This window comes from Parus major, chromosome 4 (genome assembly GCF_001522545.3).
Source record: "Parus major isolate Abel chromosome 4, Parus_major1.1, whole genome shotgun sequence".
Taxonomy (NCBI): Eukaryota; Metazoa; Chordata; class Aves; order Passeriformes; family Paridae; genus Parus; species Parus major.
In genome coordinates this window covers 10,478,220-10,499,273 of record NC_031771.1, presented here as the reverse complement: position 1 = coordinate 10,499,273, position 21,054 = coordinate 10,478,220, and the positions used below count along the sequence as shown (strand labels likewise).

Sequence of the window (21,054 nt, the reverse complement as noted above, 5' to 3'; positions counted from 1 at the left end):
CCATATATATACACACACATACCTATGCCCTTGGGAGTTATCCCACTGCGATCCTGAGGGTTCACCACCCAGTAATAATACTTGAGGGTGTGCATGACCAACAGAACTGTCCCAACCCGCCGGATTGCTCCATAAATGTTAACAGTGGCAACAAACTCAGTCGACAGGTAAGTGTACAAGGTCAGCTGAACCTACACCAACAGTCAGGAAAACAAAAACCATCACACCTGAATTGCAGCACTTCAGACAACTGAATTCTTATGTTTCATCTATCAAAATGTCTTAAAGAAATAGATTTTCTCTGCATAGTCTTAAAACCTCTGCAAACTGATGAAAAATTTCATTACATTTCTCAAACTGTACAGTGCTGGTAAGAAGGTTTCAGCTGGCAAGTTTTGATCAAAGTTGTTCACTGTCAGAAAACAGAGATTCACCAAAACAAAAATACTCACTTTCAATTTATATCAAGACTTAAGATCTGACAACAAGGATAATTTCCTCTTCAAAAATTGCTGATTTTTTCCCAACTAATCCATCCAAACATCCCTCCCACTCTGGGTCAAAAGTCACAACTCTGGTCTGCAGAACACTGCAAGTTTCCCAACTCCCAGAAAACCCTGGGAATCTGCAACACTTATCAACTATATGCAGAGTCTGTAGATAATTCTTGGATGACTTCTGCTGTGGAGCCAGAACTCATAATTCTTTGGACTCAATGGTTAGTTTTAACACTCCTAAATCAATCAACTATAAGACACCTTATTGATAAGAATAAGCAGTTTTACCTGTGCTGGGATATGAATCCATATTGCAGGATTCAGGAGAACATGATCACACAGCTGCTTTAGCAGGGGCACCCCATTGTGTAAATTGCTCAGGTATTTCGAGAAGGCAAGGCAAAGTTCTAGCACAGCTCTGGTAACGTGGGCTTTGGAAGACTGCAAAAGATGATCTGATTACGGAGAGCCCTGCAACAGCCTAGGAAAAGTATTTAACTCAAAAAAAATTTCAACATTAATGTAAGACATCAAAGAAGACCTACCTTTTCTAGGCTGTATCCTATCACAAGGAAGCCTTTACAGGAAAGCATCTGTTCTTGCATAGCAATAGAGTTCTTCAACAACTCCATAATGAATGCCAATAAAGTAGAACTGGAAAACATGGTTTAGAGTAAAGGAAAACGTGCTAAAGGGTTACAAAAAGACAAGCTATTTCCAAATTAATACTCCCAACACACAACCCAGAGATATATGTTATGTAAATGTTCTGTTACATAAATCAGAATTTTTAAAACAAAAAACAAGACTAAATTTTGAATGCTTGCTTCAAAAAGCTTCTTTACCTTATTTCTCTAACTTGAAATTCTGGACTCTAAGATAAGATATAAAAGCAAAATCCTTCTGAATTCTTGCAAAAAGGCAACAGTTAAGTTTGCACTACTCTCTGCTACATGTGTCAATTACAAACTTCTGCAAGATCAAGTACAATTGCCATTCTACTTCTTAAACTATCAGATTAGCAAATATTTTTCTAGACACAGCTTTGCTGTTGTGCTGCTGTCAGAGGGAACATTCCTGTCAAGGCACTAGTGCCTGTTGATCAAGACTTCAACCAGTAGAAAACCCCTGTATTGCTGGGCCAATTTGCAACTGCAGCAAATCCCCAACTTACCACAGAGCTGCCCAAGCCTGAGCCAGCTCAGGAGACACCCAGACACAAATAGATGACCTGAAGGAATATTGTGACCATCCCTTCTATGCAACAATATGGATACAGATCATCTTTAACCAGTCATGAAACTACAAATGCAATGAATCAGAGCAAATTACACCAGAATTCTAAAAAGCAATCCCTCTGCTTTTACTGCTGCCCTTTAATTTAGGAGCTTTGTAGCTCCATCAGCTTCTGTGGCTGGACGTTCATAAGCTGGATGGTGTTGAAACAGAGCTCAAACCAGAGGAAAAGCCTAGCAGCAACAATAAGTAACAGTATCTTCCAAAAATCTGAAGGTTAAAAAAAAAAAAAAAAACTAAGAAAAATTCCAAGGAATGACTTCATGTAGCTGAAAAATTCACCCTTCCTGGAGTTTCTCTTGAAACCTTCCCCAGTGAATTCTCTCCATTACAGGAATAAGCTAAAGAGAATTATCCATAATTCTGTTACACAAAAAAAAAAAAAATTGTCAAGTATAAAGTATGTGTACATTCTGATTCTCTGTGAGCTTTCACAGAACACTTGGTGCAAAGAAGTACATCACTTTGAGGTCCTGCATGTAACCTTTTGGTTGTTAGACATAATTCATTGCTGCACAAGACAATGCAAACTACTATGCCATCTGATAAAGCAATAGGTAATTTAGTTCAAAGGAACAAAGCCCAGGACACTGCAAGTACATGCACTCACCAAACAGTTGTATCAATGTGGTCTGAGGAATATTGCCTATAGTCCAACTGTGCAAAGAGAGGGAAAAGCACCTGAACTCCTCCAATGGAGTGCAGGGCACTTTGGATGGAGTGTGTCAAGACTGCTTTCACATCCTGACAAAGAAGAAAAAAGAAATTTTGAAATCTCCTTCAGAATCTGATACACAGCTCGTTAAAATACTTTTTAATTTCTTCAATATAAAAACTGTATTAATACCAAATAAAAAGAAACAGCAGGAACAAACTGGCTGCCACAGTCACAGTAAATGCACAGTATGCCTGACCTACTGCTTTAGATACAGATCTAGAGTGCAGATCCTCAGGTGAATCTACAGGAGACAGCGTTCAAAGCAAATGGAAGAAAAGGATTTCATAACAGGGCAAAGGATGGGAGATAGGGAACATCTGTATGGGAGTGAACATGTTAGAAATGAGGAAGTAGGATTTTTTTTTCAAAGCTAACACAGCCTTTGTATTTATTCACAGAATAAATCTTTTTCTTGCGATTCTTTTGTGTCCTCTTCAGTTCAAGAAACAGTGGCAGGGCCAACCCAAAAAACCCCAAGCTGTATGCAATTCCATATCAAAATCCCTATAAAACTGGATTTTAGGTTTTCAAACAGAAAACATTTTTACCCTCGAAATCAATGAAAATGTTGATTTACCTGCAGCATGAGGGCATGTGGTGAATGAACAAAAATAGAAGGGTTATCCTTAGGGGATGACTCTAAACACAGCTGTGCATCTGTAGCCCTTGGATTGTACATAAAAGCAATAGCACTGGAGAGTTTGCCATCATATAGCAACAATTTGTGATGTTCATCAAGGAAGAGATCACTTTCTGCCTTGAACTTGAACGTTCCCTGGATTGGGGAGCAGAGTTTTAGGAAGGAAAGGAGAAAAAAATTAGACTAAGTGCCCTGACAATACAGATCAGAACAATTATTGCAGAAAGTGATTAAAATATTGCTTCTTTAATCAAGCATATTTCATAAAGAAAGGTTCACTAAACACCAAAGGCTCATAAGACTCAAAGTCAATTTTACAGCATTACAATGGCAGAATTTTTTTGGCTCCTGAAGAGTGTCATTGCCAGGATAGCGGGAAATGTAAAAGAACCACATCAGCCTGGAAACAGCAGGACTGTCAGCAATGTTCACTCAGAAGGAACTAATAATTGAGGAGCAGACAGAAAAGGAACCATCTTTCTTAGCTTATGTTTGTACAGCTGCTGGGGAATAACAGCCTTCAATTAGTGCCCCTCAGGCTATGACAAAACAAATAATAAATCATTGCAACAAAACTAATCCTCAACACTGACTTCACGCATTAAAAAAACCCCACTAGCACAAGCAACTATAAAGCCACATTTCTAAAACAAATACATTATAACTGATCTAAAGTTTTCAGCCGCAGTGAAAAAGAGAACCCCGTCAGAGATAACAGTTGTGTTCTCCCTCTCCCAACCACCAACATGGAAATTCTGAGAAGCAAACAGAAGAACCATTCTTTTTGTTTTATAAGAAATCAAGACTGAATTAACGCTTACTTGTAGCTTGTAAGGCCCTACTTAGGCTTATAGAAGAAACATGGAACCAAGTTTAATAAAAATATTACACTGTAGGATAATTTTTTTACGACACAGAGGTGTCACAACACTCTTAACACCTACCATAAAAAGCTTGAGCATAATTAAACTAAGGAAAGTCAATTCTAAGGTACCTTATATCCCAGGCCAAGCTGATAAATGGCAAAGATCTGAGCAGCATTGAGAGCCTCACTAAAAAGGTAAACAGATGTCATCTGCCCACAAAACACTCGATTGGCATCTGCTGTTTCTGAAGAGCCCAGGAAACATTTGTCAAATGTCTGAAAACAGAAAACAGAACCCAGTAACAGGGTTTAATCCATGCTACACAAGCAAATCATGCAAAAAATATGCATTTCATCAGGGAATATTTTTACATAAACAAGTACTTGAGGGTCTCAGCAGAAACAAATATTAAGTTCTGAGATGCACAAAACCACAATTTATTCCCCTACCAAAATGTAACCATTTTTATTTCAACATTTTTTAAAAATGCATAAAATGTTTATGGGGGGAGGTTTATGAATAAAATGGCAAAGAATATCTATGCAATGCATCAAGATGATCAGCTATAGACATTTGTGTCCAGGGATTACTCACATCACTGGTGTTGACAAACCACGTTATTTCCCCATAAGATGCCAGTTCCCCGTTAACGTAACACCGGAGTTCACTGTTCTTCCAGCGGTTATAGATGTGCACAATAGTCACCATGTACCACTAAACAATAAAAAAACAATTGATATAACTCCATAAACACTTGGGACTAGCTTAAGCATTCAAGAGGAGCTTGGAAGAACAAATTCAACTCTATGTGAATTAATTTAAGACTGAAAGATGTATTTTAAGTAGGAAAGATTAATAAGTCACTGGTGAGTTTTCTTGCATTGCTATGTCAAAGGATAGTATGCCACTTTTTCCACACATGAGCTTAAAAGGTATTTATGGCATACAACCCCGAAAATCTTTATGACATTGCTGAAACAAATTTATACTTAAACTATTTTGTAAAGTTCTGAACTGGGTTACTCTTAGCATGATGGACTACTACAAATGCCATTCCAAAGAGCAAGGATGGCTCCAGACTAAAGCCTCTCAAAGGCTGTGGATGTCAAATTATCACAAACAGAATCCATATTTACAGCAAGGGATTACTGATAAGGAATTCCTGAGGAGGCCTGTTCTCCCACAAGATGTTTACACCAGTTGTTCCAGAAACATTAGCAGGACATCTATGTGAAAAAGGGAACATTCAACATCACACAACAAGGCAAGCCAGCCTTGAACAGCAGTAGTAAAATCAACTCATGTTTTAGTTGTAAAAGTAAAAAGAAATAAGAATTCAGAACACAAATTTGTTTTGCTCATTCCAGTGTAACTGTTTTTCTACAGAAAGATGAGACTAAGCAACAGCTACAACACAGTTTCCCAGGCTACAATTTTAGATTCATGAAAAGTGTTTGAAAGATTTTATTATTTTTACTCACCTTTTGTGGCTTGAAATCAAATTTTACACAGTGCTGGAAACCTTTTCCCTTTGATTTTATGGACGTTACAATCAAGCAGCCTCCAACAAAGTGAGCAGAATAACCAAGTCCTTTGTTTGTTCGAAAACTGACAAATCAGAACAAAATCAGCACATACATGGATGGATGCAGAAATCACTGAACAATTAATAGAAACTGAGCTTCAGCAATATCAGCTTTATTTAATACTTACCAATATAAATAAGGCTTATCCTTATCCACATTAATATTATTTACAGGATCCATTCTTAGCCAAGTGTGGAAAGTAAATCCATTCTGGTATGGCCACTTGGCTATAGGAGGTAAGGCAATAGCCTGAAGAAAGGAAGAAGTTATTCATGTAGAAAGATCAACACAACAGTAAAAGCATGAAGCTTAAGATACACTCTACAAATAAATGCTGATAAACAGAGACACACTACAAATGTATACAGCTCCTCTATACTAAAGAAAAAAAAAACCTGGCCTAGGTTCTGTTCTCTTTATACTTGATTGTTACAATATTTAATTAACCTAAATATTTTAAAACTGACCTTTATATCTCAAAAGAGATTATTAATACTAATCTATGCTTTAAAATTTAAATGCTTTAGAGAGGGCCTTATGGAATAACAACTTCTCAAAATGCAAATTCAGATTGGCTTGGTTTTAGGATAACCTGACAGAATAATCTGTTGCGTTTTCACAGTGTTGGTATTCAGGAAAATAACTGATCATGAAGGGAAAGCTGCCCACATTTCATTTCATAAATTATTTTTTCTCCTGAAATCCATATCTATGTAGGCTTCCAGTGAGAATAACACAGAATTACAAACTTCCTCAAAAGAAGCACAATACAATCTCCACCAGACAAAATCTTCATATCAAATATTGCGTTTTTAGTGCAAAGTCCTTGAGTTACAAAGCATGTGGTGGAACCCTTTGTTTCAAACAGTTGGGGTTTATTTTTTTTGAGGTTTTCATTTGTTTGGGTTTTTTTAACATTACTATTAACTTTCTGCTGGTGGACTGCAGCCCAGATTCACAATACAAACTTCAATTAAGATTGCCATAACCTCTGATCAAAGATGCTGCCAGATGATCAACACCAATGAATAAAAAACATCAAAGAACTCAAGTGTCTCCAGACTTGCTATTACATTACCATGCTCCATTCAGCTACTCCTGTCCAAAATGTTATAAGTCCTTCTGTACACTAGCTAACTAACCAGTCCCCATGTCTTCGCACCCGGCTCTTGGGAATTGGTAGCATTATCACTTGACTTAAATCACAATGGAACACTGAATAATTATAATAAATACTTAATTTCTTAAACTTCTAATTTAAATATATATAAAAATAGCTACATAAAGATTACTGAGGCCAATATCATAAAATATAGTTCAAGCATTCAACATAATTAACAGAAGTTAAATACAAACCAGAAGTTAAATAGAAAACCATGAATAACTAAAATGAATGCAAACATGCCTGTCTATTGCTAAGTTCTGTTGCATGTGATAAAACTGCAGGAGCACTTTTCTAGTGGTCTGGATTTTTCAGTCTCAAGTTGTCATTCAAAAAAATAATTCATTATGTCACCAGGTTGGTGAAATTCAATCTCAAGCCACCAAGGCAGAAAGCTAATGGGTTTATGTGAAGAAAACTGGAAAGAGTCATCTGATTTATCTTATTCAATTTGTATTCTGAATTAAGCATGAAATTTTGAACATAATTTTTCATTCTACAATTGTAGAAGCAAAAGTGTTGATGTACTTAAATTCTATCAGAAGATTCTGCACAGGGTTTTCCAACTGCCTATTTAGTTTCAAAGTTTTTTTCAAGTGAACACCACAAAACTTAAAAATTAGTCACAAGAACAATTACAAAAAGACTAATCATTGCTAAATGTAATTCTTTTCAGTATTATTCAGCTTATAAATGTCTAAGATCAATGCTTTCTCAAAGATTTCTCATAAACATCTAGACTGAAAAGCAGGTATTTTCTCCTTGCAACAAGATTTAACTGAACCAGTCTGAAAAAAATCAGCAAAATACAAAAAAGCAGCCTCATTTGTATCCATTCTTTATGTAATAGTATTTGTCCTTCTGTAGTGATATTGCACACCTATTATAAAAACATGATTTATTCAGGCACTAGTATAAGTGTCAGGCAGAGAAAAAAAAATTGGTTAAAACTTTGTAACAATGACAGATGAGACAAAGAACACCACGAATGAAAATAACCAAGGGCCTTAATAGAACAATGAACAAACAAACAGGAAATTAAAAGTATCTACATACTGCAGCACTTTTTCCTGGAAAGTTGAAGAAGGCATCAGGTCCATACTTCTGAGGCATGTGTTTTAACACAGACAATAACTTCCCAGCATGTGGTGGCTGACAAAGAGAATTACTACATTTGTAAATAAATAAAACAAACCTCTAAGAAAGGAAAGACTATAGACACAAAAAGCAAATTCTAACAACACCTTTTAAAACTTTGCACATGGTTGAATAACACCCTGCTAAGACACCAAGCACTTTCAATCAAACAATATTAGCAGTCATGAATACCTTCACACAATATGCAGTAGGTGCACTGAATTACTGTTCATTAGGTAAGTTCACTAAGGACTTGAAGGCCAGAGCTGGCAAACTAAACTAACTGAATGCTGATTCCTCCCTCCGTCTGTTCATTCTGAACAGCTCTCTGTATGATTTTGCAGTAAGCTAAAGAAAATTAACTGGTCCAGGTGAAAAATAACTTAGGGAAAATAAATGAAAACCAATTTTTAATTACAGCTGTTCTGGCTGAGTGAAAGCTGTGCCAGCAGAAGGGAGATGGGGAATACCCAGCCAAAGGGAGAGGGAAGATTAGCAGAAGGATTATTTTCATCAGGACTACAGCCATATATTAGATTAAACTGATTTGGTTTATACTTTCACATATGTCCATGGAGAAAGCTTTAAGTCCCAAGGGCAATTTGGAGCACCTAAACTGAGTGCTCAGTGTGAATACTTAAAACTTCACCACCACCCATATCCTGATGATTTTCTTGTAATAGTCTGCAACTACAAACTCCAAATCAAGTATATGAGCTCCCAACAACAGAGGAATAGCAAATACTGATCATAGTGACAGGACAATTTTGTGTGTTGTCTTTCAACACACCGTATCTTTCTGGCAGATTTGTTTTTAAACTACGATTTTATAATCCTGATATTTTCCTGAAAGTGTCCTTTTTCACCCTGCTGTTAACAGCAACCCTCTGAAAACTATGCATGATGCTGGAGCACTGCATGATCCATTACAAGTATTTCAAATGTACCAAAGGTGCAGTCAGCTAAGTAGTGCTTCAAGAATCTGAGTTAAAACTGAGGAGGAAATGCTGAGAGCTGCTTAGATGTCTGCAGTGCTATAGAATTTGAACAGGTAAATTGTTTTGCAGCAAAATTCTTTTTATCTTTACAGTTCTGCTGATTTTAAGATTTATGGAGTTCCACAACTCCTTGGCAATCCAACTGTGGCGTTTTTCTCCTGCTTTCCCCTGTATTTGGTCTTTAATAAGGAAAGGAAATTAAATGCAAATAGCAGGGAGACAGGAAATGAAAAAGTTAATGTTACAGAGACAACTTTAATTCACCTACAGTTACATATACTCTCTATGTTCAATAATTAAGTTTAAACCATCTATAAAGTTTAGAGTATTTTTATTTAAGCAGGTTAAGATCTCCAAAGCTGTTTATTTCAAAAGGCCTTTTAAAATCTGCAGTATTATGTGTGCGTATTTGCTTTTATATTGTATACTTTTTTTTTTAATTATTTGAACTCAAGAGAGACAATGCTACCTTTTCCCTACATGAGTCATAGTATCTAGAAATAACAGGAGCTGAATTAAAATTCAAAGCAGGTAAAATTATTGTTCCCAAATCCAGTGAAACAACAACTTTATTGGGTAGCCTCTACAACATATATATTTTTACTTTTGGGAAGGTGGCTTCTCAGCTGTAAAAAGGTCCCTTTCTATTCCACGCAGGAACAAGAGATATATTGTACAATTTTTCATTGGGACTTAGTTCCTACAGTTCAATTTCTGCTGAAATTCTCACTTCCCTAACTGGATCATTTTTTTTTAATCTTCAGGTAAAGTACAGCAATGTGAAAATGGGAGCAAACAGCACTGCCTATGTAGGCATTTTTTATTTCTTTCTGTCTAGTAATTTTTTTAAATATTAAGCTTTTTTCCTTCAATTTCACATATCTGGAATCAAAAATTAAAATCATGTGCATAAAATACTTAAGAATGACCTTATTATTCCTGGGTGTTTTAAAAGACTAATATAGTCCACAGGTTCAGGAAGGAATTTACCTTCACCACCATTCTACTCCCTTTATTTTAATTGCTTTCTGGTAAAAAGATTCTTTATATAATATGAGAAAGTTTCCTACATTTTTTGGTATATTCAAAATTTGTTTTTCATGAAGTTTATGGAACAGTCTTAACTAGTGAAAATTAGGAAAAATAAAAGCAACACAATAAAAATTGTTTCTGTTTTGTGTTTTCCTTTACCCATCTCCCTTTTTCTCCTTGCAGCTTGCTGAAGAATAACTTCAGCTCTCGAACTGTCAGGTTATAGCTAGCCAACACACCCAGCATGTCCACTAAGAGATCTGAAAAGCAAAAAGAACAGCAGTGTAAGTGCTTAATAGAAGGCAGTGTCATATTTTTATCATCTAATTAATAACTGTGTCCATGAGATTTTGTGTAAAAGCAGCACAGTTTGAGTTCCACAGTGGGGGAGGCTGTACCTGCAATCATGTTTTCAGCTCTATCAATCCTCCTGAGCACTTGTTCTACAAGCCCCACTTCCGTGCAGACCTGGAGATTCCGTATGCTTTTCTTCAGGATTGCTGTAAACATGCTCCAAACCTCAGCCTGGCAGGTGATGTCACACTTATCCAGTAAGTCCACCATGGAGGTGATGCCCTCTCCTTCTTGGATGATAAAGTTCATTTCCAAGTCAAATTGGCCCCCAACGAGCTTTTAAAGAAAAATATTTACAAAAAAAAAGCTTAAGGCAACAGCATCAAAGTATTACTCCATGCCTAAAGTTACTCATTCTTAAAGTGTATTATTGTATATGTTTAAAATTCTCATAAAGTGAGAAGAAAACTGTCAAAGGTGTAAGGGAAACAAATATAATAATGAGGCCAACATCAATGTACCATCTTATTTTTCTTCTGCTTTAAGTTCTGTTGAGTAATAAAGGTGCTCATAAGGTGTCACCTACTATCAATCGCTGTAGAAAAACATTTGGGTAGTTTAAGATAGAGGTGTCCCAAGTTGAGCTGAAAAGTGAAGACACCAAATGATTGTTCTAAAACAGGTGAGCCCAACAAAGCAATCAAGATATCTTAAATGTCCTGGAGTGACCCTAAAAGCTTGCTTTCACATTTTCTAAACAAATCTCCATTAAGAGGGCAATTTTAGCCAAAAGGAGCTGATGCACATCAGAAACATTGCCACTTATGAACACTTACGAGACATTCCTGAGACAGTGACTAAGCAGGTTAAGAATTAACTCCCAGGTTCATTAGCAGTCCCAGGTACTCAAAGGAAGTAAAGGCTTGCTCTCTTTGCTGGAATGTGGAACAGCACTGTTCCAAGCCTTTGGCTGTGATTTGGCTATGAGACTTAAATCCTGTAATATTTCAGGTCTCCTAGGCAAGTTTTGTTTGAACATACACTGAGTAACTAGCCACATAAACCTGTAGAGAGGAGGTAGGGAGGGGGGGGAAGGAAATAACCTCCTCCACTCTCACTTGAATACTTAATAATTCCAGCTGATGGCAAAATGCATTATACTAAGTTAACTTCCTTATACCAACTCCCTCCATCCACTCTTTAAAGTTCCTTTCAACCTTAGAGCTGTATTAACCTTAAAAACATACCATGCTTACCAAAATACCCATTATATGCCAGCGTACAAACAGGAAATCAGATAGCATTGACTCAAATTATCAAAGTGGACTCATGAGAAGAAATATTGTAGCTCGTTCTCACTTCTCAAGTTTGTGGCATTATTTCAGTCCTACATGGTGGTGTTCCTTCCACAGGCTTTGACCATTAACAGCTTCAGTAACATCACCTGCTAAAGTCACACCATGTTGAAATTGCCCCAAATCCATACACTAACTTCCTTCCATATTCGCTCCAACAGCTTTTCTCATCTAGTCAGGATCCAAAGAACAACTTAACCATGGAACAGAATACATGCTCTTCATTAACCACTGAAATTACCATACATTTTCCTCAAGTGTCTAAACCTTGTCACTTTGAAGAAGCAATCTTTGGACTTCTGGGAATAAATCAGTAATGCCAAACACTACAGGAAGCAGAGAAACTTACTGCTTTTATGACAGAATAGACAATGTCTCATGGAACAATTTCTAAACAGTAATTTACACTTTTCCATTTTCTCCTCTCTGGGTCACAAAAAATAATTATGCAATTTACTATCAGATGCTTCCATAATATCTTGGAAAACAGCAAGAACTGAATAGGATTACTTGAGTTATATTCCCAGCTTCTCTATATCAACTCATGCTGTCAACTCAAACAAATCTATCAAATCATTACCACCCTCCTAGCCTTACTCTTCCCCTTCCAAAAGATAGAGCAGAGGCCGAACTCAAGAAAGCTCTGCAGGGTATGCTACGCAGAACAAATTAACACAATTATCTCAAAACAAATGCAAAGAAAAATACACACTCCAACTTAAAAAAAAATAAATCTCAGAGTATTTGAAAATATTAAATACATAATCAGTGTTATACTTCATTTCACACTGAATTTATCCTCTACAAAACTGAATATTCCTCAAGCAGCTGCTCTTCTTAAAATCAAGATAAGAAACAAAGAAAATACTGTATTCTATGTAGAGACAGAACAGCTGAATGTTAAAAATTCTGGCCACAAACTACCCGCTAATTCTTAATAAGAAATTCAACTCTTTATGCATTTGGTTTTAACTATCAGCCAACCATCAATTATCACACCAAAACCATATACAGCTACTAGAGGTGACCTTACCTTCACCCTATAGTCTACAACCCCAATCTTTCATTTTTGGCTACATATACTATTACCAGAACCCACCCATCCAGGAAGCTGTCGAATTAGGTTTCCAATCTCATCTGCAAACATAAGCATTTCAGCAAGTATGTTCTAGGAATAATATGCTATGGTAAAAAATAATTACCATTTTAACACTTCCTATGAGGGAAATGAGGACAAAAAAAAATTGTCAGGGAAAGCAGAATACCCAAGGCAGGGTGCAGGTGATGTACAATATGTATGCATACCCATTAGATACACACAGGCGCACACACACCCCCCACACTATGTCATATTAACCCTTTCTAATGGTGATTTGAAACTGATCAACCTTCAAAACACAAATTTGTTTCCAATGACAGGGATCATAATCCAGGTCCATGCATTGGCTAGTTATTATCTGAGCTGCAGTAATGGCTGTGCACAGCAAAATGTAATCTTCCCAAATGTCACAGTAAGTTATGAATATCTGAGCAGCTTAATGCACCTTACTAGCCATGAAGTGTGAGAATGTAATCTTATTACCTTTTTTATGGTTGTATTTTTTTGAATAATGTAGCCTTTGAACTGATGTATAGTCTTTCCTTGCACTTTAGCATGATTTGGTCTCCTGTGTCGCACAGTACATTTTTCAAAATTCTCCAATTCAACGTATTTTAAGTACTATGCTGAGCTGCATAAACAATCTTTATAGCAACCCACAGGGTGGCATAACGTTTTCTTTCTTCAGCATGTAAAATTAAGTACAAGCTTAAAGGAATGGTTTTAAAGGGCAGCATTCAAATACATCCTCACAAATTTCAGATTTTGCCAGTTATATCCACTTTCAAAAATATATATAAACTAAACCAATAGCTCAAGCTTCTCAGTAAAATGGTTCTACATTTAGCTGATTGAGAACTGGGAGAATACAGCAATTTTTTAATACACATGCAAAGAGTGTACTTTCCCCCCTTAGAGAATTAAACAAATGAGAAGTCAACATAGTAGTGCTAATTTTTAGTATAAAACAGCACTACAACACTTCTAAATAAAACCAAAGACAATTTAAACACACTGAACTTTTCTTTGCAGTGAAGTGATGTGAGATATGAAATAAATGGTTCACTGTTTGGGTGAACATCTACCAAATTACTGCATGCAGAAAACAGCTCAGAAAAGAATAAACAGTCAAGCACCACTTTCCTGAAAGATCTAGATTATTAATCTAATTTAAATTATTTCTCCCACTAACAGATATAAAATATTTAGAATGCTTGCAAGACAACACAAGAAAAAATATTTCAATGACCTATAACACAAAAAGAAGAAACCAAGTCCAAAATCAGCATTTCTCCTGCAAAAGCCAAATTTGCTACACTTGGGAGAACCACAGGGCTGGATCTTCACATTTTTATCTCAAACCTCCAAAAATGTCTTCACTTCTATCATTTCCTCATCCTTCTGGTTGTTAGTTAAGTGACACATCAAGTAATTGCTTTGTTCCCCAAAGCCAGAACGAAGGACTATTAACCAAACTGTGACCTCCCTTTTCCTCAGGATGATGACTTTGTAATATCAGAATTGTTTCTTTATTATGTCCAAAACAAGGAGTATGAACACCTATCCCATGAGGGGAAAAAAAAAAACAAAAAAAAACCAAAAACATTCAAACAGGCTGTTTCAATCTCAGTGAATTTTTTTTTTTAAGTCTATGCTTAATAAGAACCTGCAAAGCTGTACGTTTATAATAGTGTTTGCCTATGTTTATTCTTATTTTCCACCAAAGAAATAAACCACCTCCCTGACTCCATCCACTATCATATACTCAGAAATATATTTCAAATATTCAGAAACCCATTGAATTTAGCTGATTGAAATTTCTTGATTATCAAAAATAAATGCCAAAGATACGGGAAGCATAAGAATTAAAATCTCTTTGGGGTAAGAGACTCATAGGAACATGGATGATTCCAAGCTGGTCAGATTCCAAGGGTACACAATAAACAGGAAAATGCAGCATCATGATACACATTCATGATGTGATAAAAAGATGGCTGTGATTTGGAAAGGCTTCTACACAACAGAAGAAAAACATTGGGAAAGAGAGTAATTCAGACATACTAACTTCCATGCATTCTCTTCCATCTCTAACACTCCACCTAGAGTGGAGAACATTAAAATCTGAGCCCTGAGAAGATTTAGCAGGAAAGCCTGTTGATAGTTTGGATAAGTACATCAAATAGTGATGTTAGCATGAATGTCAAGTCAATCAAACAGGGCTTGGGCCCAGAGAGGTTAATAGGGAGGGCAAGAAAGGGGCAGAAAAAGCCTGGATATTAACTTTTTTCTTCATTATATTGTTACTGTATCAACCATAATGCACTAGAAAAACTAGAAAAAACAAAAAATGCTTTAAGTTAAATGATTGGCAAAGTTAAATTCTATCCTACAGAAACAAACTGGGGGGACAGGAGAAATCTACATTTGTTCTATCCAACAATTTCAATTTCTTGCCCATGTAGGTACATACATCAGGTGTATGGGCTTCTCCTTCCCAATAGAATGAGGTGGGGAGGGAAAAACAATTTTAAAATACAATTATGCTGTAATCAATGATTCCTTATTTACCCTAGCTAATAAGCTAGTATTTTCACTCTACTTGCAAGCTTTTTTATGTCAAATTAGTTCATTAACATTAGATCAGTTTCTAGTGTGCAGCTGAAGGCCCAGTGAAAACAAAGTAATGCAAGGAAGAATTCTCTCTACACAATGTTTTTTACACATGGGGGCTGGGGAACAGCTCTATTTTCATACTTTTTGTGTTTAATGTACTTTGTAAAGAGCCATTAAATATCTTTTAAGTACATACCAAAAACTGCAAATCAGTATCTTATAAACTCTCCAAACAGTGGCTAAAGGTGTATTTACAACACATGGCAGTTTCCCTTTTTTGATCTGTATTATATATTTCAGTAGATGTTACCATAGAAAATATCTAATTCCAGCTGCAATTCCCATCTTCCCAGTATTAACAGCATTAAATTCTCCTTTTGTTTTAATTGGTTTTTTTTCAGTTTGCCTTAACCTGTGATCCTGTTTAAGACATACAAGATATGACTATGAGAGATCATTTAATAACATGCAAATTTGTAGCTCCATACAGGAAATGAAATATCCTAAATCTTTAAATCACATCAGATTCATATGTGCATTGAAAGCAAATAAATCATTTAAACCATGATACAGAGAACCTTTTTAAATTTGCATTTATCTACAGTAAATACTGCCATGTTCTTTAATAGCTTGCTAGTGCAATCTTAGCAAACTAATGATTTATGGTTTTGACATTTTAAAAATCAGAAATCTGTCATTTTATGACACCCAGTAGAAAGTCTCCTGGAGTTAGAGTTACATTACTCTGAATTCAAACTCAGATACATGAAACATACAGTTATCAAGAGTCCATTTCATTATTCCAGTACTTCTCTCCCTAGCTGCATGTCTTAAAGTTATCTAATGTTTTTCTTGAAATAATAATAGGTTTGTTGGTTGTATTTTTTTTTTAATTTTCATCAAGCAAGATACCTTTTACATCACTTCTGGAAATATCACCCATCAGCAAACAAATCCAATCTGCTGTACACTACCAAGCTGCACAGATCTGCCTCATGTGCTACCTTAAGGTACCTTTCCTCAAGGAAAGGGCCCAAAAGATACCATTTCTAATACCACATTAATCAACAAGTCCAGAGTGGGAAACAAACCCTACAGTCAGAACAGCTTTACAAGGAATTATACCCTGCTTGCATCCACTCCCATCAGTCAGGGCATTTATGCTATAAGCAATTTCTTTCTGCCTATAGGTTAAATCAGGGAAAAAAAACCCACTGCCCACCACTGACAGCACACCTGAGCAAATGTAGTTACACTTTATGTATACTTGAAAATAAGGATCCACAGAGAATTTAGACAAGTAGGTTAAAAAGATCAAAGAGGACTGATTTCTACTGCCAGAGAAGTGTCTTCTCTGCCAATGGATAGTAACAGAAAAAAAACTTCAACCCTGATAATACATTTAGAGACACCTATAAAAACAAAAAAACAATTACCTGAAGCAACTTGACCAAGCTTTCTTGCAATTAAATATTATCTAACATTCTCTAACATGCTTAGTGTTGAACATCTAAAAAAGGTAACAGCCTTCTGCTTTTTTGTTACTTAAATGTAAAAAATTAAAAAAATATATGCCTTCTTTCAACCAAGCTGGTGTGCTAAGACAGCCAGTATATTTCAACAAGAAAACATTTTGGGATACTTCATTTAAACATTTATTTTACTTATGATTATATGAAATATGGTATTTATTTCAATTTGGCAAGGGAAATCGCTGGTGTAGTAAACCATTTCCAGTTATAAAGAAACACAAACAATTACAGAATTTTTCTTGTGTACACCACTTACACTGAACAGAAATACTTCTAAATATACACAGAGCTATATATCCATATTGAGTAAATAATGTACAAAACACAGTATTTGAGCTTCTGAAAATTGCAGCTTCCTAAGCTAAGAAAACTAGAAAGAATGTAAATAATTCTCAAAGAGTCTCCCAGTACATCCAAAGCAAGGTATGAGCACCTCTGGAACACAGAATGAAAATACTTCTTGAATCTTTACTAAAAAAAAATAAAATTAAAAAGGTTTTATTTTCTCTTTAACCCTTTTTAATTCCTTTTTCTTTATTTGTTATGATATACTAATACAGAAGCATGGATACAATTTATAAATAATAGTATGTATTTATTGGGGGTGAATGATCACCACTTTTTTTTAACTAATCGTTTGTGCAATCAAAATCCCTAGATGCCAGAGAACATGTCTGTATCCCCTTGTTTTTCCCCAGATTAGAACACCTGTCTGGTATTTAACAGTGGGTTGAGGGAAGGAAGCAATCAGTTTTTACAGAATCTGAGGTTCGTATCCTGCAAGTCTCATACAAACGATTCTTCACAGAACTTTACAACTTTTGACTTAAATTCAATATCCACTTTGTGATACTTACAAAGTACATTATTTCAAAAGTGTTTAACAACAGAAGACTACAAGTAAAAATAAGGCTATGAGCTCATTCTAGAAAACATGTTTGAAAGTGTTTTGCTGGCCTGTAGAAACTAGGGGATAACAGCTACAAGTAAAGGAGAAAGGTGAAAGAAACAAAGGAAATAGAAGGAAAATAACAAAACAGAAGATATTCCAGACATGGAACTGCATATCAACAGCAAATAAACTAACAAGGGAAACAAGCCAAAGCTCAAAAGCCAAGAAAGAATACAAGATGAAGAGATGAATCCATTTACTTATAAAGCTCTGGCAGATTTTATCAGATTTAACAACCATAATGTTAAACACTTCCTCTCCTCCTGGAACATGCAGACCCCCTCCCCTGTAGCTCCTCCACTGCCATCACCTTTCACAGCTCAGCAGGCAAATTGCTGGGAATTTCAGCACAACTAAAGGCAGCAGGTTACAAATTCCAGCAGAAAGCAAGAACCAGCACATCTATTTCCATATTTTCTGGCACTGCCTCTATCCAGAGCAGCTGTAAAACACCCACCACAGTCACATGCTCAGAACTGGCAGAGTTTGCTGCCATGGCTGCAGCACACACAGTGATGAGCTGGGATGTAAGGAACACTAAATTGACATGCTACAGGAAATGTAACACTCAGCTTGCCCTCTTGGCATTTTTAAAATTTTCTGTAGTTGCAGTCAACATGGGAAAAAAAAAGCAGACAACCCTGGCTAGAATAGAGGGTGCTTACAATACGTAACAGCCTTTTGTTTATTCTTACCAAGTAATAACTTTTTTTTTTTCTTTCAGATTCTGCCATTCCTTTGTTTAGAGTTAAAAAAAAAAAAAAAACAACGGATTACTGGAAAGCAGTATATGGAAATATTGCTAAACCAAAGATTTCTATTAACCAGGAAAAAAAAGTGCCTTTGTGAGAACAGGTACATCAGTAAAGCCTCCACAACTAGACCATTTTTACTTCTATTTCTTTCAATGTCCACAAGGCATTACTGAAAGCATGAACAGAACTGTGACCCTGACATTTAATGTTTGTCACAAGTGGCTTACATTTCTATATTTGCAAAAACATCTTAAAGCTTTCCCTCCTCCCTGATTTGCCACAACACTGTTTTTTGGTTGGTTGGGGCTTTTTTCCTCATGGTATAGAAACTACTATTAGTCTAAGGCTCTACCCCACCCTGATTTCACTCATCCCTTTTCTCAGCATACAGGCAATGACTGAAACAAATTGTCTCCAAGGAGCAGGCACAACAGTAAAGGAGAGAAAAAAAATCTCACAAAACCACAAAGAAACAAGGAAGACAAAGACTAAGTGTTGCATACATTATCACTATCACACTATCACCTACAAACAGTTTCCTGTTTACAGTGTTGTGACCAAGGTAATTTTAATTGTTGACCAGAGCTGCAATTAAAATTTGCCCTAAAAAGGCAAAAGCAGCCTCAATTAATACAAATTCAAACTACATTCTGTTTCTTTAATTTGGCAATCAAATTAGCAACTGCATATTGTTCAGCAAACCTGGCAAGTCCCTTACATTCCCTGTGACCAACTGGAGGAAAGTAACAACTGTTCAATAAAATGGGGTTGAATTACATTTTGAGGCAAGCATTTAGCCAGTAAAGCCAGCATTTGCTTAGGCTTGACCTCCGCTATTTTTAACTTTAAAAAGAATTTTTTTAAAACACCAAATCCAACAGATTTATTAAAAATTCTGATAAAGACACAACATTAATGGAGTTCTTACCATTTTTTCATCAACACTGTCACATGTATCTGCACTTCTAAGGCAAAAAGGCTTTTTCTGGAATTACTACACTTGCAAGGACTCGAGAATTTAGAAGGATGCTTAAACCCTGTCCCACACAAAAAACTGTGAATCAAAACTCATTTATTACCTGCAAGTGATAATGCATATAAGCTGAAAAAGGCTACATCCAAACAATATTCATGAGTTCATGAAGAAACACAGTGTTTCTTACAATACTTTTTTCCCTGTGAAAAGTGTGATTAAGTGAAGACTAAATCTTGCTTCAGGGAGACAGTGAGGGAAAGAACATCTGCTACTATGAAAGGCTACTCAACTTGAACACAAAGTATCATTATCAATGGAGAGATTAATGCCATCAAAACAACAGTATAATCTTTTCAAGAAAAATCTACTCTCTTGTTCCATATCCAAATAATTTTCCCTTATTCTTTAGTGTTAACAGCCACTGTGTTCCTAATAATTCCCATCAAATTCTGAAAGTAGCAAAGCTCCATAATAACAAAATAAAAAGTAATCATCCTCCTAGTTTCTTAACTTCTTTATCTCTCTGCTATATGAATTGCATTTTCAAAGAAAATATAAAGTATCTATCATAGATGTGGATTCTGGGGCTACAAAGGTAACTACAGATTTTACAGATAAAAGAACCTTTGGAAATCACAGAGGACTTCTATATTTTTCATTTAAACAAATAAAATAGAAAAATAACTTCATCTTTAAGTAAATAATTTTAATTTAAATTCAAAACCCAGAGATTTAGTGGAGCTTCACTCAGAGGAGCTATTTTGTTCTCTTTCCTTTAGTGGCATGTTATCTCTTGCAATAGTTTTGCCAAGCAGATTTGGCACTATGGAGAACCACAGATGTATTCCTCAAGGTTTATCAAATCAAGCTCTTAGAAACAGCATTTCCTGCAGCCTTCAGTGCACATAAATATTTACTTATACAAGAAAGATTTCCCAATACAACAACAGAAGAAGCCACAAAAACCATGAAACAAGAAACAAGTTTCAAGACAACAACCCAATCAACAGTATAAACTGTGGTCTCTAAGGTGTGAAGCCAGAGACCAGCACCAGTATCTGATATTTGCAGTGGGATACGGGAGTATATCATGAAATTCATGGATACATATGCCTTTAAGAGGAAGACAGAAAAAAAATAACCCTAACAACAACAACAAAAGCCTTTAATCTTTGGGTTTCCTTTTCCTTTAAGCCTACACATTGCCCTTTGTTCCAGTGTAACTTGGAGAACAAAGCCCAAAGAGCATTACTATCTACCACCTGCCCCAGCACTAACACTGGTGGGTACACACACAACCCTCTGCATAGCTTACCACACTTTTCTGAGCAGAAAAACAACTTTAAATTGGCAGCTACAGCTTGGTGAGATTAAACAACCATTAACATTACACCAACTTTATACACTGAGCTTTAAAGCTGGTCTTTTTTTGTCAAAGATTAAGTCATATGGCTCGGTTCCAAAGCTCTGGTGTCCTCAGAGTGTGCACATTTCTGTGTAAGGCCACCAGTTACTCTCTGTAGTGGGCTGACCCTGGCTGGATACC

General features: G+C 35.9%; 1 protein-coding gene across 4 annotated transcripts in view; it reads right to left on the bottom strand.

The window, feature by feature from the left end:
* LRBA (LPS responsive beige-like anchor protein) overlaps positions 1 to 21,054 on the bottom strand; it is a 367,896-nt gene that overhangs the window by 320,118 nt on the left and 26,724 nt on the right. For all 4 annotated transcript variants that reach the window (XM_033513748.1, XM_015624023.2, XM_015624025.2 and 1 more), the window contains 12 exons: positions 10,331 to 10,562; positions 10,092 to 10,192; positions 7,822 to 7,917; positions 5,731 to 5,852; positions 5,499 to 5,625; positions 4,612 to 4,731; positions 4,146 to 4,292; positions 3,089 to 3,286; positions 2,404 to 2,537; positions 1,043 to 1,151; positions 786 to 938; positions 23 to 191 (listed from right to left, as the gene is read on the bottom strand). In XM_033513748.1, the coding sequence (XP_033369639.1) occupies positions 23 to 191; positions 786 to 938; positions 1,043 to 1,151; positions 2,404 to 2,537; positions 3,089 to 3,286; positions 4,146 to 4,292; positions 4,612 to 4,731; positions 5,499 to 5,625; positions 5,731 to 5,852; positions 7,822 to 7,917; positions 10,092 to 10,192; positions 10,331 to 10,562 (1,708 nt within the window). The remainder of the gene's footprint in view (positions 1 to 22; positions 192 to 785; positions 939 to 1,042; positions 1,152 to 2,403; positions 2,538 to 3,088; positions 3,287 to 4,145; positions 4,293 to 4,611; positions 4,732 to 5,498; positions 5,626 to 5,730; positions 5,853 to 7,821; positions 7,918 to 10,091; positions 10,193 to 10,330; positions 10,563 to 21,054) is intronic.